The sequence below is a fragment of the Phascolarctos cinereus genome, unplaced genomic scaffold, assembly GCF_003287225.1.
Source record: "Phascolarctos cinereus isolate Bilbo 61053 unplaced genomic scaffold, phaCin_HiC Scaffold_5;HRSCAF=322, whole genome shotgun sequence".
NCBI lineage: Eukaryota > Metazoa > Chordata > Mammalia > Diprotodontia > Phascolarctidae > Phascolarctos > Phascolarctos cinereus.
The window spans coordinates 462,694,694-462,716,209 of NW_027555958.1; the positions used below are offsets into that span (position 1 = coordinate 462,694,694).

The window sequence follows — 21,516 nt, forward strand, 5'->3', positions numbered from 1 at the left end:
TCATGGCCGCAGGCCTCAGTTTCTTCTCTAAAATAAATGGGTTGGAATTGATGGTTTGTAAGAAATCTTTCTCGTTGGAAAAGATTATTCATTTTCATTAAAAAAAAGTCTTTGTTATAAAAGATAGCTCTTGGAGAAGGGAAAGAGAGAGATGCAGGGAGAAATCTAGGTGATATAAAAAGGAACGTAGATCAATAAAATCTATTTTTAGATAATGCGATTCTTTATTTTAAAAAAAAATACTTGCTGAGCGGCCTGAGTTGAAATCCTGGTTCTACCACTCATTTCCTGTGTGACCGTGGGCAAATCGCTTCTTTCCCTCTCTGAGCCTCAGTTTCCTCGTCTGCAAAATGGCTGATCTGGACTTAGGGTCTCTGAGGTGCCTCCCTGCTCTAAATCTATGATCAGTTAAATTCCCCAACTAAAAGACTGTCCAAGTTGAAAGGAGCCTCCGAGGTCATCCAGCCTTTCCCGGAAGAGTGTAAGTCAGGGAGAATTCCAGACTTCTAGGTCAGCCCATTCCCCTTATGGACAGCTCTCAATTTTCCTGCCTTCTAGCCTCAGTTTACTTCTTTCTCACTTGCACCTGTGGCTACAAGTCCTAGGACCTTTGCCACCTAGCTTACCCTCCTCTCTACACCTGCTTCTTAATGTCCCTCCTAAAATCTGGCATCTGGACTGACTGCCTTCCGAGGGCCCTTCCAACTGCAGCCTCTGTGATTCTGATTTGTCCGTATTTGGTTAAAGGATCAAATGCATGAATAAAAATTATTTTCTTGATCAGTCAGTGGGCATTTATTAATCCCCTACTGTGTTCTAGGCATTATGCTAAAAGCTGGAGGGTTTTTAAAAACCGAGTCCAAACTTCTAACTTTACAGATGAGAAAAATGAGGCTGTGTTTTGTCTAAAGTTGTTTAACCTCTAAGAACCTTAATTTCTTCATCTGTAAAATGGGAACAATGATACATGTAGCATCTACTTGACAAGGTCATAGTAAGACTCAGTGACCTAGTGGATACAAAACCACTTTACGACCTTTAAAGTGCTGTGTGAATCTCAGTTATTTGCCTTGCCACTGCTGCCCATCTGTGCATGTAGAAGCTGCCTTAACCTAAAGGCGGTGCTCATTTCAGAATCGTCCTAACTTGGGAATCACAGCAAAGGCTTTTTCCTTTCCCTCCCTCAACTTGGAAGAACACAGTTGTCACTCAGCATGAGCTGTGCCTCCATTCTAGCTGGCAGCATTATCATGATGGAAGTAACCTGCCGGGCATCTACGTGCAGCCTAATGAGAAAAGACACTGATGAAACAGGAGAGGTAGCCTCATACTCTGACCCATTTCACCTTTGGGTGGCACGGGTGGGTTGGTTCCTCCTTCCAAAGATTGACTCGGTTAGAGGTGTCATTGAAGTCACTTCTATCATATTTTTCGATGCCTAACTAGAAAACCACCAGAAATCATCTTGCAGGTCTATCGGGTTGGCCTGGCCTTTCTGCTCTGTTCTTTAATTTAATCCCTTTGAAGGTAGAGTGTTCAGCTGCTCCCATTAAGTCACTTGGAAACTAGCATGGCTATTTGTGTTAAGCTTGAATTTCTTTCTGTTCTTCAGAAAAAAAGAATTCTCTGCCATTGCATCGTAGCAGGCAGGGATTCTACTTTGCTAGCAATCGATCAATCAGCGAGCGTTTAGTAAGCATTTACTGTGTGTCAGGTGCTGATCCAGACACTAGAGACACAATGAAAAAGTAAAAACCATCCCTGCCCTCAAGGAGCTTACGTTTTAATGGGAGAGACACGCATACAGTGGTAGATATGAAATGAATACAGAGAAGATGGAAGAAAGCCATTTTGATTCATCATCCCCAATCAGTTGGCTTCTGGAATCGTAGCTTTGGAGCTGAAAGGGACCTTCATCTGTAAAATGGGAAGAATGATACATGTAGCATCTACATGGGCAGGTCGCACTGTCTGCTTCACTTTTATGCTAGTTTTATCACCACATCCATTAGGCATATCTTTCACTTACTATAACCACAAAGCAAAACACTATTTAATCACCAGAGAGGAGAGCATTAGGCATCAGGGATGTTCCATCTTTCATCCCTTAATAGGTACCATGTTATCTCAGATGGGTTTGGGGAATTTGTATGTGATTGTATGTGTGTGTGTTTGTACACATATGTGTATGTGGACATACATGTGTGGTGGGGGAGTCAGGAAGGAGGAGTTCTTTTTATCATGTAATAGAAAAAACACTGGCCGTGAAGTCAGGAAAAAACCAGGTTTGAATCTGACTTCCTCAATTCTAGGGGCAGAATCTATAATCCTATGAACCAGCCCAAGGGTATTTTTGAGTATTATTCTGAGAAGGGCATCCATTGGCCTCACTCAACTGCCCCAGAGGTCCATGCCCCAAAAAAGGTTCAGAACTCCTTAGCCTAGAGTGAATGGCAGCATCAGAGACAAGCATCATGGCTCTGGTGACCAGTGAAAGATCTGAAAGCATCGGCAGTTAGAAGAGTTTCTATCCTTCATGTAAACCCCCTCGTTGGCAGCTCTTCCTCACTAAGCATTCATAGAAGTAGCACCAGAAGGGCTTACATGAAGCAGAAGAAAATGGAGGGCCTCCCACCTTCTAGGAGTGCACAGGCTTGGTCAGGCCATCAAGGTTCCTTAAAGTTGGTGAGGTCAAGGAACATGAGGCCTCTTCCTAATTTTGTTATCTCCTTACAGGAAGGGTAATGGCCGTGGCCCATCCTAGCTGGCTGCCGTGCAGCCCAGATCGGAGCTGCATGCTCCAGGTGTCTGCAGGCCAGCCACACTCATGGTTGGTCAGCACTCTGATCTTCCTGTTTTCTACAAGTTCTTCTGCAGAACAAAAGTCACTTTCTCCGGGGTCCTGGGGAGTTCTTTCCACTTAGATTCCCCGGATTTGAGTGGACTTTCTTTTCCCCCTGTTCTGCTCACCTTCATTCTCCATGTTTGTCCAGCTCTGAAACTGAGGGCTGGGTATGCTTTGGGCAGGATGCTCCCAAAATGAAGCCAGTGGCCATCCCTCAGTAATTCAGGCGGGCAGTCCAGAGCTAATTACAGGGCCCAGGAATCACAACCTTCTCTCCCAAGGTGCAGAAGCAACACACAGATGAACTTAGATTTGTCTGCTGGCCTCCTGCCGTTTTCAAGCCCTGTGCCCCCTCTCCTGGGTCATGCCCAAACACCCCTTTCTGGTCATTTCTTCTATCCAGACCTCTCAGCTCTGGCCAGCATCTGCATGGTCCTTGTTTGTGTCCGGAGAAGAAGTTAGGGAGTAGAAGCTAGCAAAAGCAGGGAAAGAAGGCAAGTTTTTGGTGGCATTGAGTCATTTCAGTCACATCTGACTCTCTGTGATCCTATTGGGTGTTTTCTTGGCAAAGATACTGGAGTGGTATCCAGTTCTGTTCTCCAGCTTGTTTGACAGATGGGGAAACTGAGGCGAACAGGTTTAAGTCACACAGCTAGTGTCTGAGGCCAGATTTGAACTCAGGGAGATGAGTCTTCCTGATCCCAGGCCCTGTGTTGTATGCACTATGGTGCCACCTAGCTGCCCCAAGAGGAAGAAGTAAAAAGGCATTTGACCAAAGGAGAACGTTTTATTCTATGAACTAGTCATGACTTTCCTGTGTAGCTAAAGATAATGGATTTGCTGCAGTGGAAAGAATACTGGATTTGGAGTCAGACGACCCAAGTTCAAATCCTGACTGTCACTTACTACCAGTATGAATTTCAGAAAGTTCCTCCAGCTCCTCTGGGCCTCACTTTTCTTCTTTGTCAAGTAAGATTAGAATAAGTCCCCTTTGCTCTCTGAATCCATGCTCCATTCCTAAAACATTTTGGACAGGGTAAGCTTCATTTGAATAAGTGGATGGTCAAGGGGACTATTTTGAAGCCCTGGTACCCATTTGGATGTGTGAGTCGTTCTGAGATTCCTGGAAAGTGCCTTCATTGTGCCTGGCACATAGTAAGCTCTTTATATGTACCTGTTAATTGATTGATTGATATGTGGGACTTTAGTGTTTAGGATTATGGGATTATTGATTTAGAACTGGAAGGAGCCTTAAAGTCACCGAGTCCAACCCATGTTTCTTACAGATCAGGAAATCAACATTTGGAGAATCCTTGTAACTGCCCCATGTCACCAAGCTAGTTAGTGCTTAAGCTGAGGATATTTTGTGGGACTCCTATCTCTTTCCAATTGTTCTTTCTATTATAGCAAGTTGCCTCCCTTAACCATTTTTTAAATCATTATTTGTTTATACTCACATGAGCCTTGAAAATAATCAAAAATAGCTGGTTAAAAGAGAAATTCCCACTCAGATGAGGATTACATAATTCCATTTAAAGGCAACGTGCAAGACTCCTAGCTGAGATGGAAAAATGATGATTTAGTATATTCAGAGTCAAACTTAGTGTTTTAAGTACCCCTTTCAAGCCACAACTTTGAGTCTTTTTTTTTTCCAAAGCGTGAAGCCGCAATGGGGTCAGGGATTAGAGGAAGAGATAATTACTTGAGTAACAGGTAGGCACATGCCTTTTGGAGACAGTTATGTCTTGTTTAAAATCAGGACCTAAGGGGAGGCTCCCAGTACTGATGAAATGGCTGCTGGAGACACCAGAAAAACCTTTCTGTTTGAAAGGTAGAATGGAGAGCAGCAACCTGGACTTTAAGAGCCCTCCTTGCTGTGATGTCCCTGACTCAGGCTCTTCAAAAGCCGTCAAGGGACGCTACCTCTCCTTCCAAAAGTCACTTCAAAGAATCCTGGAGTCTGAAAGGTGGAAGGGAGCTTAGAGGTCATGTCATTGACCCTGTGTATGACCAGACCGTCCTCTAGAGTGACTGTCGGTCATCCAGCCTCCAGGAGAAGACCTCCAGTGAGAAGGAACCCACCACTACCCAAGGCAGCCCGTGTGGACCTCCAGGGCGGCCAGATGGTGCTGTTCCAGATCAGGGTCTGGAGTCAGGAAGACCTGAATTCAAATCTGCCCTCAGACACTAGCTGTACGGTCCTGGGCAAGTCACTTAACCCAGTTTGCCTTGGTTTCCTCATCTGTAAAATGAGCCAGGAGAAGGAAATGGCAAACCACTCCAGTATCTTTGCCAAGAAAACCCCAAATGGGGTCACGAAGAGTCAGATACAACTGAAACAAGTCAGCAGCGACAAATCGTTAGTAGCTTTTTTCCTGACATCAAAATTTACTTTGCCTCTATGCCCCTTCTACTTAGTCTTCGTTGCTGCCCACAAGACTAGGAAAAACAGTTCCAATCCCTCTTACATGACATCTCTTCAAACATTTGAGATGGCTGCTCTGTTTTCTGCACCCCACCCCTTCCCAAGTCTTATCTCCTGGCAGACTAAGCGCTTCCCAGATGATTGAACAAGGTTTTTTATGGAACGGTCCCAATTGGAGCTGACCAAGGAAAATCGTGTCTTCATTTACTAATAAGTATTAAAACACTTTCTGACCTATTTCTTATGACCACTAAATCATATCCAAAGGCATTCTAAAAAAAGAGGTCCCGAAGTATTCTGAGCAGTGAGAGCACAATTTTATTAAGTACATAGACTTCCAAGGGAACGACTTTGAGCCTTTTCCACAAGAAGGGAGAATGATACAATAAGAAAGTTCTAAATTTGAAGCCAAAAGACCTGGGTTCAAATCCCATCTCTGCCAATTATTAGCTTCATGACCTTGGGCGAGTCTCTCAGCCTTGTTTTCTCACCTGGAAAATGAAGGGATTGGACAGGGTGACCTCTAACATACATCCCTTTGAACTCTCAACTTTTAGGATGCTGAGCCCTTCTGAATTTTATGACTGTTTTTTTTAAATATATCTTTACATTTTGATTTCCTACAGTCAAAATAGAAGAATTATGAAGAAATAAGACAAAAGCTTGAGTTGTGAGAATCAGTATATCCAAAAATAATTTTGCAGCCTCAAAGTAATCTACAAATCAAATGGAATGATGATGCTTAACACATTTGTATAACACCTATCATGTGCCTGGCACATAGTAGGTGCTGTTAAAGTGCTTATTCTCTTCTCTCTCCACCCCCACCCCAGAAGTGAGTTGCTGCTCCTATAGACACTTCAGGAGGCTCTGTACTGCATAGGTCAGTCATGTTATTGGACTAAGCATGCTGTTTGTGGCCATGACTAAAGAAACTTGAGGAGCTCCTAGTCCTTCAACAGGAACAAAGTGTCCCCTCTTCTCCAACCCCATTGTTTCAGTGGGAAAATCTGAGTTGCCAGGACATCATCTCAGCATATAGAATCTAACCAGCTGGAAGCTCCAGGGTTGCCCAGTACAGCAGCAGCGCAGCAAAAATGGCGGAGAGTTAATGAGAGTTCCTTCCTTCTTTCCTGATCCCATCTTTTCCCAGAAGTAGGCATTCCGTGGAGCCTATTTCCCGGAGCTTCCTTTGTTTTCCCAGACAGTTGAACAGCCAGGCTAAACCCGATAGCACTGCTTAGCCCCTGCTTTCCAGACTTGGGGGTGTTTACATACCCGATCTTTCTTTCTTTGAGTTTTAATGGGCGCGCACAAGGCTCCCTCTCACTGGACGATGGATCACTTGTTTCAAATGTGAAAATGAATCACCTGGGAGAGTTTCTTACCAACCAGTGAGAAAGTGGAGCCCAGCTTGTGGGGTTGTCAAACTGGTGTAGGAAATCAATGGGCTTGGATTCAATTCAAGAAATATTTCTTAAGCACCTATGGTGTACCACAATTCAAGAAGTATTTATTTATTAAGTGCCACTGTGTACTAGGCACTGGTGAAACAAAGACAGAGAGGAAAGAGTCCCTGCTGTCAAGTTTATATTCTAAGCTTCCCTTATCGTACACAAATACACACACACACACACACACACACACACACACACACACACAGAGTACCTAAGCCAGTGCTCATGCATCTACTAGGTATTTAATTAGTATTTCTAGTGTGGAAGGAAAGGATGCTGCAGTAAAGAAATCAGGAAAAAAATCAGAAGTCCTTATTTGTGAAAAACAGTAATATAGATTTTTCTTTACCTTCTTTTCTTTCTTTCCCCTTTCTCATCTTTCCTTTTCATTTATTTCCTTTCCTTTTTTCTTTTTTCTCTTCTCTCTTCCATTTCCTCTTCTTTCCTTTCCTCTTTTTTCCTTCTTTTCTCCCTTCTCTCTTCTCTTGTCTTTTGTCTTCTCTTCTTTTATTTCCTTTGGTCCAAACCTGTGATTTCATCGATAGGGAAATCTCTTGGTGTGGGAACTGTCCACTGATACAAATTTTGTCCACCAGGCCATAACTTACAACTTTAAAGAGTTGTGTGGGAGCACTTGGACACAATCATGTAGTCATTCCATTCAGAGGTAAAACTCAAATCCAAATCCAGGTCTTTCAACTCCAAGGATGGCCATGTTTCTGCCATGCCACATTGCTTTTCACTTTTTGACATTATGGTAGAATTATCTATGGAAATCTCACCATTGAAATGTGTCTAGATTAATTAGGGTCCTATAATGTTTTCCTGGGTCTCAAAACCAGAAGTCAATGGGATGGGGTTCCCAATCACCAGCCGCTTTGCTTTAATTTGAAACTCTAACCTTAACTTCCACTCCCCTCATATTTTTCCTTAACCTGTCTAACATTTCAAGTGTGAAAGAATGAATAATGTCCTAACCCACTAACCAGCTTGAAAGGGCATTTCTTTCAATGTTCCCTAATACTACTCCCATTTCCCATTTTTTTCACTCATGAGTTGTTTAATTGAATTAAGTTCATAGTGAGGAGAACTTGTGTCATGCAAGGCAGTGCTAGGCCACCCAGGACACTAAATTTAATTCAACAAGCATTTATTAATCACCTACCGGGGGCCCAATACTGTACTAGGAGCTGGCGATTCAGAGATATGGGTTGCTCCTGAAATTTCTTAAAATTTGATAACCTGAAACAAAAGACTGAAGATTGCAAATAGGAAGATCTCAGCTCAGCAGAGTATCCTTTCACAGTCTGCTTTCCCAGAAAAAATGGAGGAGGAGGAAATCCATGCTTTTCCCTGGAAAGAGTTACAAATTTTCTCCAGTGACTTCTAATTGGGGATGCAAAAGAGAGAGACCTGGCATATGAGATCTGGATACAGAGACCCATGTTTGAATTTTGCCTCAACCATGTATTACATACGTGACCTCGGGCAAGTCACCTTTTCTGAGACTGTGTTTTTCCCCTTTGTAAAATAAATTAGACTGGATGACCACGGAGGGCCCTCTAGCCCTAGATCTAAGATCTCATTATCCTCACTTCACCTACAATTTCAGTTTCCTCATCTATAAATGAGAGTTATACTAGAAGGTCTCCAACACCCCTTCAAACTCCAAATCTGGGTTCCTGCTACCCAAGGTTACTTCCCCACATTGGGCCTTAGCCTTTTTATCTGTAAAATAAGGGGATTGGGCCACAGGCCTCTAGCTCCACACCTAGGATCTTATCATTTCTGGTCCTCTGAAAGTACGACTCTCCAGTAGATGCTAAAATACACCACATACTACCTTTAGATGATTCGGCACTTCCGTGGCACCTGTGACTTCATCTCATCTCCCTCCCTTGGTTCTGATCACACCCCATGCACACCGGTGCTAGTCAGATCCTGTCCACACCCTCTAATTTAGGTCCATTTTTATCCATTTCCTCCCATAAATCTCCCATCTGTGCAGTTTGCTACAGACCTTCCTGTAGGCCTTCTGGTGTTCTGCAGCATACTAACTCCCCATGTTGAAAAACCAAAAAAGAAAAGAAAAATAAAGATATAGAAACACACCAAACCGATCTCCAGCAACAAAACATTCCTTCTGAAAGTATTTCACTGGCACCTACTAAAGCTACCCTGTTTCTCTCATTACATGGAGAATTATTACTAGGAACAATTTACACAATGAATGATTTTTCCAGCCCTGTCCCTAAAATAGGCATGTAATGTAACTTTTAAAATGTCGCCATGCCCAACTGGAAGGCATGACAGCCTACCAAGGAAGAATATAAGGGCACTTATGTTAGTTGTGGTAAAAAAAATCTCATCTCAGGACCTATCTAACAAAGGAAACAGGACCTGGGAACACATTTCTATGAGAGAGAAAAAAAAATAGAAATAGGGTAAGGCCGCTCTCCATTCCCTGTGGGAAATAACCTGGCAAAATGCTTTAAAAAAAAAAACCCAGTCAATTCCCCTTACTCTCAAAAATTACTGAACCTGTCACCCTTGTATCTGAAGGCATAGCTTACAGTTAATCCAAAGAAAGAATGTTTCTTTTGAATTGTTTTTAGGTGTTTTGGAAATGATTTTGTCATAGTCGTTACAGCCAAATTCCCATAAAAGGCCAACTCTCTGGTGTGTTCTGTAAGAGAGCTGGCTTTGATTTGAGACAGGGCTTTGGTTTTGATCTGATAAACAGAAAGTGCCCTTTTTTCCCCCTGTGGTCCTTAAGTCAACAAGCACTTATTAAGCACCTACAGTGTGTCAGGCACTGTGTGGAGCATCTTAAAATACTGAGCAGCATCTGTGGTGTCCCTTCAAAATCCTGACATAAAGTCAGAAGGCCTTGCTAGTCCCCATCCGTTACAGCCACCTGACCTCCCTGACCTCTGCTCGTTATTGAAGAGCCCTGGATCTTGGAGCCACAGGAAGCGAATTCTGTTAGTGATTCCGCCACTTCCTACCATGGTGACCTGGGTGGAGCTCTTCGCTCCTCTGAGCCTCAGTTTCCTCATCTGTAATATGAGACTATTGGAGCCAGATGGCTCTGGGGGCCCTTCCAGCTCTAAGTCTGTCACCCTGGGACCTTGTTATTATGGGATGACTTCACGAGCCACTTACTCCATTATTACGCCATTATTCCAATTACTGTTATTACAATTATTATTCCATTACTCCAATTACTCCATTATTCCTCTGGCTCCTGTCTCTTCAAATACTACCTTGTGACCTTGAGCAAATCACTTAACCTACCTAGGCCTCAGTTTCTCCCCCTAAAAGATGAGAGAGTTGGACGTGATAGCCTCTTGGGTCCCTCCCATCCCTAGAACTGTGACCCTCTGGTCCATAATCTCTTCCTTATTGACCTCTGCAACCCCATGCAGCCCTACCTAGATCGACGATCCTATCATCCGTGGGTTCATCAGTGTTGGTGTTTCCTCCCAAGGTGAAGGCCACTGCTCATCCAAGCTTCCCCATCCTATAGGTCTCCTGTCCGTGAGTTTCCATTGATTTGTCATGGCAGAGGCAAAAACGAATGAAAACAGGACAAAGTCACGGAACCCTCTAAATCTGATGTTCTGAAACTTTTGTGTCAGGGGCCTCTTTTGTCCATCTGGTGAGACCTGTGGATCCCTTCTCAGCATAATATTTTAAATGCACGAAATAAAAAACAGAATTGCAAAAGGAAATCAATTATATTGAAATGAAGTTATCAAAATATATATTAAAAATAAGTTCGTGAACCCCACTTCTAAATTGGATCAATGTCTTTGAATGAAAGTAGTGTGAAACCCTTGAAAACGGCAAAATTTTGAGGTCACTGTGAAGAGCAGAGGAAAGATGAAGCCATTTCAATATGGCGCCTGGACAGCTGCAGCTTTGCTAGCACTTCGTGGGATGTACATGCAGGTGGTGAGGGTTCTCTTTTCTGGAGGCTCCATTTTACATGTCATAAAGATGCCAGGCACCATATGGGCCCTAGAAAGGTAGCTTGTTTAAAGTGGGTTTTTCATTTTTCCCCTAGAACTCTTGAATTCCTGATTTTTTTTTTGAAGGCTTTATCCAGATTATAGCATTACACAAATATTCCGTGACTTTCAGAAACGCACCAGGGTGAAAAGCCGGGTTGTGAAAAGATCTTCCGACTTTATTTCATTCTTCCCTGTGCTCTAAAGGCCACAGGTGCAGTGCTGCATGCAGGCACTCGGGTAAAATTCAGATGGCCCTCCTTGCCAATGCATCCTAATTTCCTAATTTGTTCAGTGGTAAGAGGTGGAGGGAGGGGGAGGAAGCCAAGATGTCCCTAACAATGTATTTTTTACCTGCCAGTCATTTGAAAAATGATCTCCTGCCCTCCACTTACCCTTTCTTTGTCATTTTCTAGATAGCTCTCACTAGCCCCAAAGCCTTGCTAGCTAAAATGTGTGCCCATTTCTCTGTTAATCAGCTGCTTGGGCTCTGAGAATGTGTGTTCTGGTGTTGTTTGTGTGCATTCTGGTGCTGCTTCCTGAACGCATGTGTCCCTTCCCTTCACAGCCTACTCGACACCCAGCACCTCCCCCGCAAACCGATTCGTCAGTGTTGGACCCCGGGATCCAAGCTTTGTAAATATCCCTCAACAGACACAGGTGGGCCGATCTCCTCTTTTCTGTATCTGGTGCATTTCCGCTGGTCTCTTGGCACGGCGAGCTACATGGTCTCATCCTTCTGCAGAGCCCCTCGTCTCCGAGCAGTCCTGCTTCCTTAACTCCCTGGGTGTCCTTAGAACTTGTGAAGGAAAGATTTAGGGACTAGAAGGAAAGAGCTCTCCTCCTAGGGCTGCTTCAGGGGATAATCTGGAAACCTTCCAGGTACCAGGAAGAGACTGTAACGGCTGTTCGGAATCTCTTACCTTGCATCTCCCCAAAAAGTTGAGCTAGGAAGTCAGTCACACTCGAGCAAAAGCAAGTCGCGCCCTGCCACTGTCATTGCTTTATCTGACTCTGGGAACTGGGAAACCAGTGGCTCTGTATTTTTCATAATGGAATCGGGAGCCCAGGCCAATATGGTTGTTGTCTGGCCCTTTGGGAAAAAGAAAACATTTTATGAGCCCTATTGAATTCTTGACGTTGGTCCAAAAGTTACTTGATGGCAGTTTTGTTAGTGACTAATTCAAGCCAGATGTAAGGTGCACTAAGTGGGGACAGGGGGTGGTGTTTATAATAGACCATGAGATGTGGTCAGGTAGGCAAGAAAATCATGCCCCAGAATAGAGTGAGCTGTTGGGTTAGAATCACTTCACAATTATCTTTCCGGGTAAAGAATAGTTAAAGCACTTCTATTATTTTGAAATGGCTGCTACCAGTTAAGAGACAATACTCGGCATTTGGGGTCAAAAGGTAAACCGAGTCAAGGGATTCGGAACTCTGCAGAAGCCGCTCTGTGTCCTAGGGGAGAGAGGGAGGAGTTTCTCGGTTCAGGATGAGAACCTGAGCGTCCATTCTCTCGTCTGCCGTGGGCGTGAGGCCCACATTTCCCGCACGTGCTTGCCACCGAACGCCACCGCTGTCAGAGACGGCCTGTGCTTTTGTGTGTGTGTTCCCAGTGCATGCCTACGTCACCTCCAGATGCTTCCTCTGTTGCCTCTATTAACCTCCGCCTGTAAGAAGTGACAAGGTGCCCATGAGCAGGATGGATCTGCCTCCCCGGGACCGTTTGCTCCATGTGTAAAAAGGCTCTCTTTTATGGCTACATCAACAGTACAGGTTACAGGACATTGTATTTGAGACCTTCCCTGCATTAAGCAGGGTCACAGAAAGTACAGGCAGCTGGGGTGGGAGTGGGGGGAGGGAGAGGTGAGGGGAAGGAGGAGGAGGAGGAGAGAGGTTTAACTCTTCCACTCCCAACATCTTCCTTCATCTATGGGAATCCAGCTCCCATCAAGCACTGGGATAGGAGACTCCCTCTTCAGTGCCTCCCAGAAAACTCCAAGTTCAGACCTGACTTTGAGAAGCCCGAGTCTTCCCTATGGTTTGAAAAATGACTTTAAGTTCCCCTGAATGAACCGAAATAGAGAAAACAGGCTTTCAGGCCGTGCTGTTAATACCTTCAGCCGCTCGGGTTTCTCCATTATAGTTCAGGAAAACTAAACTCAGGGAAACAACAACTCTCCTGGATGTTTTGTTTTCTTTTGTTCCATTGCTCAGGCTTTTTCAAGTAGTTTTGTACACCCATTAGTGCATTGAATACCGACCACCCTCTCCCCCCCAAAAAAAATTATAGCTTACAAATTATATTGAACTATCCCCTTGGTTTTTTGCATAGGCAATAATCCACAATGCTGAGCCCTGGCCCTGAGTTCCATCCAGATTATAGTTCCATTTAAGAGAGGGATAACACAGCCTGTGTCGTCCCATCGAGCAGATGCGTTCCTCTGGTGGCGTGTTATAGTGGAAAAAGTAGGAATCCAAATTCAAATCCGAGTGAATCTGTCATTTACCGTCATTGTGATCTGGGGTAATTTGCTTTTTCTCTGGGCCTCAGTTTCCTCATTTGTATAATCAAGGGGCTGCATTAGATGAACTCTAAGATCCCTTCCAGCTCTGTATCCATAATCCTTTCATCTTGTGACTGTGTTACTCAGTTTCCTCAGCTGTAAAATGAGAATTGTGAATTATATAACCTCTCAGTCTATGATCCTATATTTGAATTTATTTGTTTATAGCCCTCGTTTTATAAACCTGAGCAGGTCACTTTCCTCCTGTGGACCTCAGTTTCCTCATCTGTAAAATGAGGGAATCGGGCTGAATAGCCTCTGAGGACTTTTGCTGGTCTTTGTTTGTGATCCCTCACTGGGTCTCAGTTTCCTCATCTGTAAAATGAGAGAGTGGAATTAACGGACCTCTAAGGTCCCTTCCAGATCTACATCTATGACCCTATAATTATATTGCTGTGTGTATGGAAATAATAAAAATAATAATAGTGTTCATGTAATATAAACATTGCACAGCTCTTTGCATATATTGCATTTAATCCTACAACCATCCTGGAGTTGTGCTATTATTATAATCTGGGGGTTAGATACTATTGTCCCCATTTTATAGTTGAGGAAATTGAGGCAGACAGAGTGAAGTGACTTGCCCAGGGTCACCCAGCTAGTAAGCGTCTGAGGCTGGATGTGAGCTCAGGTCTTCCTTTCTCCACATCTAGCTCCATCACACACACCGCAGCCTTCTAGCTGCCCAACAAAGTTTCCATCATAATACCAAGCATGAGGGATGAAAAGGAAGGAATCCGGGTATTCATATCAAAACTGCAGAGTCACAGAATGCTGAAGTCAGTCAGTAAACAAGCGTTTATTCTTACAAAGAACCTCTGTGTCCAGTTAGTTCTCGGACCTATGCCCGAGAAGAATCCCCTCTGCGTCCTTCCTGACAAGTGGTCTGCCCACCTTTCCTTAAAGCCACCACTAAGGAGGAACCCTGTACCCCCAAGGCAGCCCACTGCACTTCGGGGACGCTTCCTGACATCCCTCCTTCTACTTTCTTCCCAGTGTTCCTGATTCTGTTGGCTGGGGCTGAGCAGAACAGGTCAAATCCTTCTAGCAGGCAGTAGCCCTTCGGACATTTAAAGACAGCCATCCTCTTTCCCAACCACCCCCGGCCCTGGCCCTGGCCCAACCCACCCCTCTCTAAATCCATATGTCTGATATCATACAGACCATACATTTGGCCATTTGGGCATGAATATATGTTAGTTTCTGATACTTGACATCACATAGACAGACACCCATCAGTGGTTTCTTTTTTAAAATATTGGTAACTCCTATGGTGTTTTCTGTCTTGAAGAAAACTTCCATCGTTGTGTTATCGACCACTGGTGCTCATGGATATAGCCTTGTTTTGGCCATAAAAATTCATCACAAAGCAAAATTATTTCAGCATCTTTAATATTGGAGGTAGATTGATAAATTGCCATTATGTTTGAAAATAATCCTTGGGGATTTTCAAAGTTTAGACAGGCTTATCTGTCTCCAAATGCACTGCTGTCCTTTGAGAGGATGTTTTGTTCATGAGAGAAAGGAGATTTTTCACTGGCATGTTCACTGCGGAAACCTGGAAGTGGGATGCCGACTGGTAACTTTGCGTGTGACCTATCGGCCCAGCGCTGACACAAGTAGTCCGTCATTTGACTCTGGAGTTATCTGAGTTGTAACCATAGATGTGTTCTAGACACATACTAACCCACCGGAAACCAAGAGTCCCAGAGTGGCTGGTACTGCCTTTTTGGCTTTCAGCAGGCTCATTGGGACTGTCCACCCACCTGGTCTCCAAAAGAAAAAATAAAGGCAAAGAAAAGTGGTTCACTAGGATCACAGGATCATCCAGTTAAAGCTGGAAAGGACCTTTGAGGACATCTAGTCCAACCCCCTGACTTTATGGAAGGGGAAACTGAGGCTTACAGAAGTCAAGTATGTTTTCCAAGACTTCACTTTTTAACAAGTATTAAAATTGAGATCCCCTTGGGCAGCCAATTATTGGAAGGAAGCAAGGACACAAGGAAATAAGCATTTATTATTTATTACATGCCAGGCTCTGTGCTAAGTGCTTTACAAATATTATCTTATTCTATCTTCACAATAGTCCTGTGAGGTAGGCACTATTGTTATCCCCATTTTATAGTTGAGAAAATGGAGGCAATCCAAAGCTAAATGACTAGCCCAGGGTCACACAGCTAGTAAGTGTCTGAGGCTGGATTTGAACTTGTCTTCCTGACACCAGACCCAGCACTCTGTCCATTCCATCACCTAGCTATCTGCCTTGTAACGTTCTCTTCATTTTCCCATGGAATGTGTAAGAAATCAACGCTGCTCTCTAGAGGGCAGAACAAATGTCCATGGACAGAAGTTGTAGAAAGGAAAATTCTGATTCATTTATCAAAAATGGTTTTCTGACTACAGCTAGAATGGGTTACTGTCCAGGGAGTGAGCTCCCCGTCATTGAAGGTATTCAAGCATAGGCTGGAGCATCTTTGGCAGGGAGTGTTGAAAGTGAGAGGTCAGACTAGGGAACACAATAGCACCTTCAAACCTCCAATAAATCATAAGTCTCTTGAGGAGGGAGATTGTTTCCTTTCTGTTTTTGTACTCCCAGCACCTGGAACATAGTAGGTGCCTCATGGGATGCTGGTTAAATTGAATTCTGTGAAGGAAGCAGAGATGACCTTCTGATGTTTCATGAAATGTTAAAAATAGACAATGAATCAACCGATATGCATTTATTCAATGAAAGGGTCCCAGCTCCAGAGCTGGAAGGGGCCACGGAGGCCACGTTGTGCAGCCCCCTCATGTTACAGCACTCAGCATGGTGCCTGGCACGTGGTAGCGACTTTTAATAAATGGTTGTGACTTATAGAGAAGACTAAGAATGACTTGGCCACAGTGACAAGCACACAGCAAGAAATGGGATTTGACCCCAGGCCGCTTCACTTTCAAGTCCGTGTTCTCTTCACTGTAGCATGCTGAGCATCTATGTGGAATAACAGGGCAAGAAGGCAGGATGAGAAGGCTTGAATTGAATAGCTACATTCAGAAAATTAAATGTGGTTGGTCTGATGAAAAAAAGAACACCATGCATTTATTAAATGCCTGCTGTGTGCTAGACACTATGGTAGGTGTCGGCGATACAGAAATAAATGTGAGCGATTCTTGGCCCTCAAGAGTCTTACTGGCAGTCCCTAGTCTAAGCTCATGCTCAATGCAGGAATCCCCTCACTATCATGGCAGAATGGATAAGAGGTCCAGCTGAGCTCAGTCTGTGAGCCTGTGACCTGAAGGACCTTGGGCAAATCACTGTGGGCCTCAGCTTCCTTCTCTCTGAAAGGACCAGATTAGATGGCCTTGGAGGGCCCCTTCTAGCTCTCGAACTCTGATCCCATGGGCCCTTGCACTTCTAATGAATGATATCCATAATAACCTAGGCAAGAATGGGAGCCTGCCCCAAACACAACAGAAAGGGAATGATTATTTCCACAGTTTTTTCATAATTTACTTTGATCCCTGAAATGGGAGCAATTAAACAAAGTTGTTGATTTAGAGAACTGTGAATATTTCCCCACCAGGGTAACAAATAGCAATACTAGTTAATCCTCCCAAGGTAGACCCAGACAAAGACCTGGCCTAGGGCTGGGCTCCCTTTTAATCATTGTTCAAAATAGAAAGCTTCCCCAGCAGAACCAATGAAGAAGTCTTTTAGATGACAAATGAGACCCACCACCCCTCCTGGCCACCCACACCGCCATCCCTGCTCCTCATCCCCAGCATCATGGTGTCTGAAAAGCGATCTGACACTGAATTACCATTTGGGTGGTTACGAGAGTCACTTGGCTTGGCAAGGACCTGAGTTGCTGACAAAGACACAGCTGCTGTAACCTTCGCTTACTAAATGATTTCACTGCCTGACTTGCGAGCCATATGATCTTCTTCCTTCCATCATGGGAAACTTACAAATGTAGGTGTGCGATGCACAGCCCATCTTTGTGGAGACAAGTGGAGGGTGAGAGGTCCTGGGATAACCAGATCAGACATTCTTCTCCGCCATCATTCCCAGCAACGTCTGAACGGCCGCTTGCTGAAGCTGTTGGGAAGTGGGTTCTGTTGGGGTCAGAGTTGGGTTACTTGGCTTCTAAGGCCCCCTCCCACCCTGGAACTCACCAGAGGCCTTTAAGTAAAGACAGGATGGCCACTTGGCAGGAGTGACGAGCAGAGATTGGACGAGGTTGGATTCAATGGCTGCTGGGGTCCATTCCAACTTTGAGCTTTGGGAAATAAGGAAATTTGGGGATGGGGGGGCAGAGAGGATCAATCTGCCAGTGACTCACCTGGACTTCGAAATACTCTAGCCAATCAAAGCAATGGACACTTACCATCTGCCTCCCATGGGTAGAGCATTGTGATCAGTACTAAGGGCAATGAAAAGCTTCAATAAGACAAAGTCCCTGCTCTCATAGGAAATAAATTCTGTAAATGGGGCAAGAAGCAGCAAGATGCTATGGAAAGCTTACTGTGTTGGACCCAGAGGACCCTCAGTCCAAAGCCAAGCCTCTTCCTGCCTGTGTGATCCTGACTGACTACCCCCTCAGAGCCTCAGTTTCCTCAATTGCAAAATGAATCTGTTAGACCAGAAATGACCTTGAAGGTTCCTTACATTTCTTAAATCTGTGATCTTATTATCCTAGCTAGGATCAATCAGCAAGGGTCAATTAAACACCTACTATATATTTGGCCCTATGCAAGGCACTGGAGGGCCAAAGATAAAAATGAATTTACATTCCCTGCCCTCAGGAAGCTTACAGTTTAGCCAGGTGGCGACAGCATATACTTGTAGAGATATATACAAAACAGATACAGAGTAGTTGGGGGGAGGTACTAGCAGCTGAAGGGCTGCAGAACATGGAGTTACGAAGGAAAATCTCTCTCTTCTGTTATGGAGCACCATCCTGGATCTAACCACAGTTACCTTGGAGGGCATATCAAAATCCATTTTCACATCCCTGATTTAGTTTAAGCATACAGACTTTGTACTGAGTGGATGCTGTTTTCCTCCCTCTTTAAAAAAAAATTCAATGTTTTGCTAGAAACCATGTTAAACGGTTATACCAACAACAGTAAGCCATTCTTAGTAACTAGTTACGTTAATAGTAAGTTATTTCGAGGCATAGAGAGGGCGTTTCTTCAGTTCCTCCTTCCCTTTTTCATTTGTGCCTGTCAAACTGTGACTTAGGGAATGTGACAATCCAACCTGCCTCCACCAGAGAAACAGCTCAGTTTGGCCCTCCTGGCCTAGGACCCCAGGTGGTTGGTCTCAATTGCCACTCCTCTTCCTCCCTTCCTGGGATCTCCTCCCACTTTGTCTTCCTCATTTGACCTTGCATTTCAATTAGCTGAAGTGATCCTCTAGGCACTTCACCTCTGACCTGAGCCCTCTGGATGGAGGAGTTCCTCACCCTGAGTTCAGGGCTGTGAAAGTCCCCGAAGAGTAAACGGAGAAGTTCACTGCAGCAGCTGGGGAGACCCAGAAGCAAGGCCCAGCCTCCTTGTAGGGAGAGAGGAAGCCCCTTCTGTCACACTCCAGCACTCCCAGAATCACGCTTTGGTGGAGGGCAAAGCAAAAGAATTTTAACCCCAGTCCAATCCAGCATTTCACCTTTTTTAGAGAACGTGCCTTTACCGTTATGTATTCCTTTGTCTGGTTGGCCAATCAGTAGTGGGCCCCTGTTTTCTCTATGAGAATCTACTATTAGACTGGGAGATCATTGTATCAGCAAAATTATAACAAACGATCAGCCATGAAAGACCAATCAGCACAATGATCCAAGACAATTCCAAGGGTCCCATGATGAAAAATGCTGCCCACCTCCGGAGAGAGAACTGATGAACTCTGAGTGCAGATTGATGCATAATTTTTTCACTTTCCAAAAAGAAAAGAAAAGATTCCACTACAAGTGGAATTTCTATTGGTGGTGGTGGTAGTGGTGTTTAGGGGTTTTGCCATTTACTGCTGTGAAAATTCAGAGGGTGGTCCTTATGTTTAGTATTCTGAGAGCCTTGTGAATGAAGCCTCCTGGCTGGTATTTAATCTTAGCTAGAAGGCAGTACAGTGGCAAGAGGCTAGTTTAGGAGTTAGAGGAACTAGGCTCAAATTTTGGCTCTATCGCTCATTATATGTGTGACCTTGAGCTACTCACTTCGCCTGCTAGGGCCTCAGTTTCCTCATTTACAAAATGAGAAGCCTGGGCTACTTGATCAAAGAAATTCCTTCCATTGCTAGATCCTTTGATCTGTGATCACTAGCCTTTTCCTAAGGACACCTAAGGCTGCCTCGGGATGCCCTGCCCTTACATGGGAAGGGGCGGAATCTTTGTGCCATACCTGGCCTTGTGTGGTGTGCATGGCAAGGACTTACCAGACGAAGCCACCTAAATCCAAGCTGTAACGGTGGCCCCGTTCAGCTACTGTACTAACAGACATCCTGGAAAAGGGGGAAAGGCAAAGATCTAACGGTTCAGTTGGCTCTGTCTTTCCACCGTCACCCCCTACAAGCAGTCAAGGGTAGTAGATAGAACAGTGCACTTTACAATTGAGGAAACTGAGGCCCAGAGAAGTGGCTCAGGATCTGAGATTGGGAGCTGGAAGGACCTCAGACACCATCCAAGTCCATTCTGTTTTTGTTTTTGGTTTTTAGGCAATTGGGGTTAAGTGACTTGCCCAGGGTCACACAGCTAGTAAGTGTTGAGTATTTGGTCTGAGGCCAGATTTGGACTCAGGTCCTCCTGACTTCAGGGCCGGTGCTCTATCCACTGCACCACTTAGCTGCCCCCAAGTCCACTCTTTTTTATAGATGAGAGAACTGAAGTTCAGAGGTATTAAGGGCTTAGAATCATCAGATTCTGATTTTTAAAGATAAAGATCCAAGCCCGGAGGAAGCATCTGCCACAGAACCTACAGCCTGCGAATGAATCTCTTGGGGCTGTTCCTTCCTCCCCCATCCTCTGCTCTGTCTTGTAGGTGACAGAGACAACTAGTGACCCTCAGGAGAGATCATTTACCCCGTTAGTCTGGGTCCTTCTCATTCTTTCCCAGTTGAGGGCAGGAATGCATCTAACCATCTTAGGCATCTCCCACAGAGACTTCCTAGAGCTTTTTGCAGGCTGTAAAAAAGAAACTTTTTTCTCAATAAAGAGAATCTTGTGTTTATTTCCAAATGAAACTTGCCAGCATGGTTTAGATTTCCCCAGTTGGGAGCATTAGGGACAAAGATACAGCTCCTTGGGGTGGGGGGGGAGGGGGAGGGAGCTCTCTCGTCCCTTTCTGTCATAGCCGCTGATGGATGACCCGAAAGCTTCCCTTCAGCCCCACCCTCTGGTCTTCTTGGCCCTCGAAGCCGGATTCCGTCTTGTTTACAGCAAGGTCCCACCAGCTGCACACGATACACATGGACTGAGTAATGCTCACAAACAGAAAAGGTTGCGAAGAATCCCGACTCCTCGAGCTGGGGGAGACCTCTGGGACCGTCTTGTTCAGCCTGTACCTGAGCAAGTAACTCTTCAGCAGCGACAGATGCTCCCCAGCCCCGGCTGGGAAACTCCAGGGAAGAGAAACTCCCGAGCTCCTTAAAGAGCCCGTTCTGTTGCAGGATGACTCTACTACTTTTCTTAATTAATTTTCTTTGTTTCCACTTAACAAAATTGTGTTTTCTTCTCCCTTCCACATCCCACCATTGAAAAAAAAAAAGACAAAGCGAAACAGATGTGTGTAGTCAAGCAGAACAGAGCAATGTATACCTCATTCCGCATCCCCAGTCCGTCACAGGGCACCGCTCTGATTTGTAGAAAGTTTCTATTATCGTTAGTTTGATCCCAGATCTGCCTCTCTGCACCTCCTGCTCACTGTGCCTAATTCTGCCGTCTGGGGCCAAGCAGACCAAGCAGACTTCAGTTCGATTTCATCAAAGTCACAAACCGCCTTCTCTGTGCCCCAGCACGATGCCAGGCCCATATTAGAAGCTTTGAGAAATATTTCTTGCTTCATTGATTGATTCCAAGGCATTTGGGATACAAATAAAAAAAAAAAAAACAGGTCCAGCCCTCAGGGAGCTTTTATTCTACTGGAGGAAACAAAGAAACACAAACTCTTTTGAAGCGGAGGGGAGCACCTACCATAGAGAGGGAGTGCTCACCAGTAGGAGAGTCATGAAAGACTCCCTGTA

The 21,516-nt window shown here is 44.6% G+C and overlaps 1 protein-coding gene across 4 annotated transcripts in view; it reads left to right on the plus strand.

Moving 5' to 3' along the window:
- NFIA (nuclear factor I A) overlaps positions 1-21,516 on the plus strand; it is a 471,982-nt gene that overhangs the window by 408,025 nt on the left and 42,441 nt on the right. For 3 of the 4 annotated variants that reach the window (XM_020993052.2, XM_020993050.2, XM_020993051.2), the window contains exon 10: positions 11,309-11,400. The exons of the other annotated variant lie outside the window; for it this stretch is intronic. In XM_020993052.2, the coding sequence (XP_020848711.1) occupies positions 11,309-11,400 (92 nt within the window). The remainder of the gene's footprint in view (positions 1-11,308; positions 11,401-21,516) is intronic. 4 annotated transcript variants of the gene reach the window in all.